General features: G+C 36.5%; 1 protein-coding gene across 1 annotated transcript in view; it reads right to left on the reverse strand.

The window, feature by feature from the left end:
* Positions 1-2,072: 2,072 nt before the first annotated feature.
* The window catches only part of LOC123090395 (uncharacterized), a 947-nt gene continuing 712 nt past the window's right edge, over positions 2,073-2,307 (reverse strand). Inside the window, exon 3 of the mRNA XM_044511715.1 lies at positions 2,073-2,090. Coding sequence (XP_044367650.1) covers positions 2,073-2,090 — 18 coding nt within the window. The remainder of the gene's footprint in view (positions 2,091-2,307) is intronic.

The raw sequence follows: 2,307 nt of genomic DNA on the forward strand, positions 1-2,307 counted from the left end.
TTCATCAAATATTACATGTGCCGACATCATTTTCTAACATCAGGAGAGTCCATTCCATGCAAATCAAACTTAAAATGCAGAAACTCATTCATTCATCATTCCTACGAAAAATTGTTTCCTATCAATGCTTAGCAAGCAGATTTCTCAAGAGATAACCATTACCTCTCTATCAAAAACAGCATGGGTTGGTGATGATGGTACTTGATATGAGATTTATTGCAACCCTCATTTTAAAGATGATGCTTCTGTACAACAATATAAATAAATTAATAAGTATAGTGTATCATTTATACCATGAGTAACGAGAAGATTCTAACTTGTTTGCCCGACAGAATGTCATTATCTTCGTGTGTGCCATGTTGATGTGGGTTAGTTTTATTCTGCATTTTACATGAAGAGGCATTCGTTTATAGAAAGTTATAAAGTGTACTAATAAATAAACAAATTTACCATTGTTGTATCTCTGGGATTGACCACTATGTGTTCTGCATCAGGTCCATTGGCATGAACTCTCTGCAAAATGAAATATTTATAAATAGAGATGAAAATGAACCAAAACATGTCGAATATATTGACAGTACCTTTCTTTTATTATTATGTAGTACTTCTGGATGAGATTCACCATTACCTACGGTTTGGAAATTTTCCTACAATAGAAATTAAACATGTTTCAGTAAAATACTTGTATGAATGCAACAAAAAATATATTTACCGTTGCCATTTCGTTCGTCCCACACACTTCATCTTTGTTTCTTAATGCATCAATGATTTGGTCTTGCTGTTCTATGCGTTGCTTTAGCTTTGCTATTTCCTCCCTAGAATCAGCCTCTTCATCATGTGATGAACCATTTGTTGTGGTCATATTGATGTTCTTGAGATAACGAGGTTTTCGACCATAAACTTGGTTAGGAACAGGAAGCAAGCCCATTCCATGTACTTGTCCAGGCTTTTCATTCCCCAAAACTTTGTGCAAGGCATCACCTTTCCATGCAACTCTTCCCTGGTCACTTTGTGCCAACTCTGGTTGTTCATCAATTACCTTTTCCAACTCAACCTGAAAGAGAAGAATAAAGCATATTGTACTTGTTGTATTCCGTGTTGACTTGATTGTGTAAAAATTGAATGTATAACGTACCACAAACTTATTTTTATCTTTGGCCTTTTTTGGTTTTCTGTGAGTCGCTAAGTAAACCTTCGCTCTATGTGGTTGTTTCTTCTCAGGGTCCTCTTGACGCTGCAAAACCAGAAGTGCGCTGATATGTAAAGAAAAGGTTGTGAAAAGTTAGAAAAAAAAAATACTCACAAGGTCCTCAGCCCAACGAGCAAAACTCTTTGTCCCTGCTGTATGAGTTGTCTTCACCTTTGTACGACTTATTTTGTTCTTCTCACTTACTGCCTATTATAATTAAAATGTATTGTCAATGCACTACTTAACAGCAGCACATATAGTCCAACTAAATGACAGAGAGCTTACCCTTCCTTCCTTAGACTTCCAAAATTTGACAAGTTCACGCCATTGGTCACTATCCACATATTCTGGACAAAGCTTATACAAAGATTTTCTTTTCTTGTTTGCATTAAAGAAAATTTTCTTCAGACCAGCCTTGAATCTTCTCCAATCTCGCCCGGTAGTTTTTAGTATCCACTTGTCACACTTAGCAGGGTACAAGAACTTTGTCTGCATTTCAGGAAATAATGAATAAGCGTAAACAAAAAATGTACAAAGGCAAACTAATAATATGCTAGCTAATATAACTGATTTTCTTCTTCTGTCAGATAACACTACCTGTACACACTGAAGTATTGTGTCAGCCCCACCATCCTTCTTGACATTACGCCAGTCCTTTTTGTCAAGTGGACAATAACCCCCAAGTCTAGCTATTGTGCCAAGAAATTTCCCCAGGACTCCACCTTCGTCCCCAATAGGCTGGCCAAGATGATTGCATTTTACAACTATCCGCGCACCATCTGGCATGTTCCAAACAGCCGGTAAGGATGTTCCCCTACGGTTACCGTCACCTGTGGAATTTGTTTACAACAATACTAATTAACTAAAGGCCACATATATTACATTATGTGCTTGCAAAGCACTGAGTGAATAAGGAAAGTAAGGCTACTAATGGAATGGCCAAGAACAAAGGCTAATAATAGCAAAGTACATTTTAGATTTGACATGCATGTATTGTCGGATTAATAAAGAAAATTGGGTAAGTATATATATATGGAGCTTGTTTGTTAAGTAAGTGCAAGCCAACTTAAAATTGTTGATCCTTCTTAATTAATATCATACCAGAAATATTGTCGACG

The sequence above is a fragment of the Triticum aestivum genome, chromosome 4B (assembly GCF_018294505.1).
Source record: "Triticum aestivum cultivar Chinese Spring chromosome 4B, IWGSC CS RefSeq v2.1, whole genome shotgun sequence".
NCBI classification, from domain to species: domain Eukaryota; kingdom Viridiplantae; phylum Streptophyta; class Magnoliopsida; order Poales; family Poaceae; genus Triticum; species Triticum aestivum.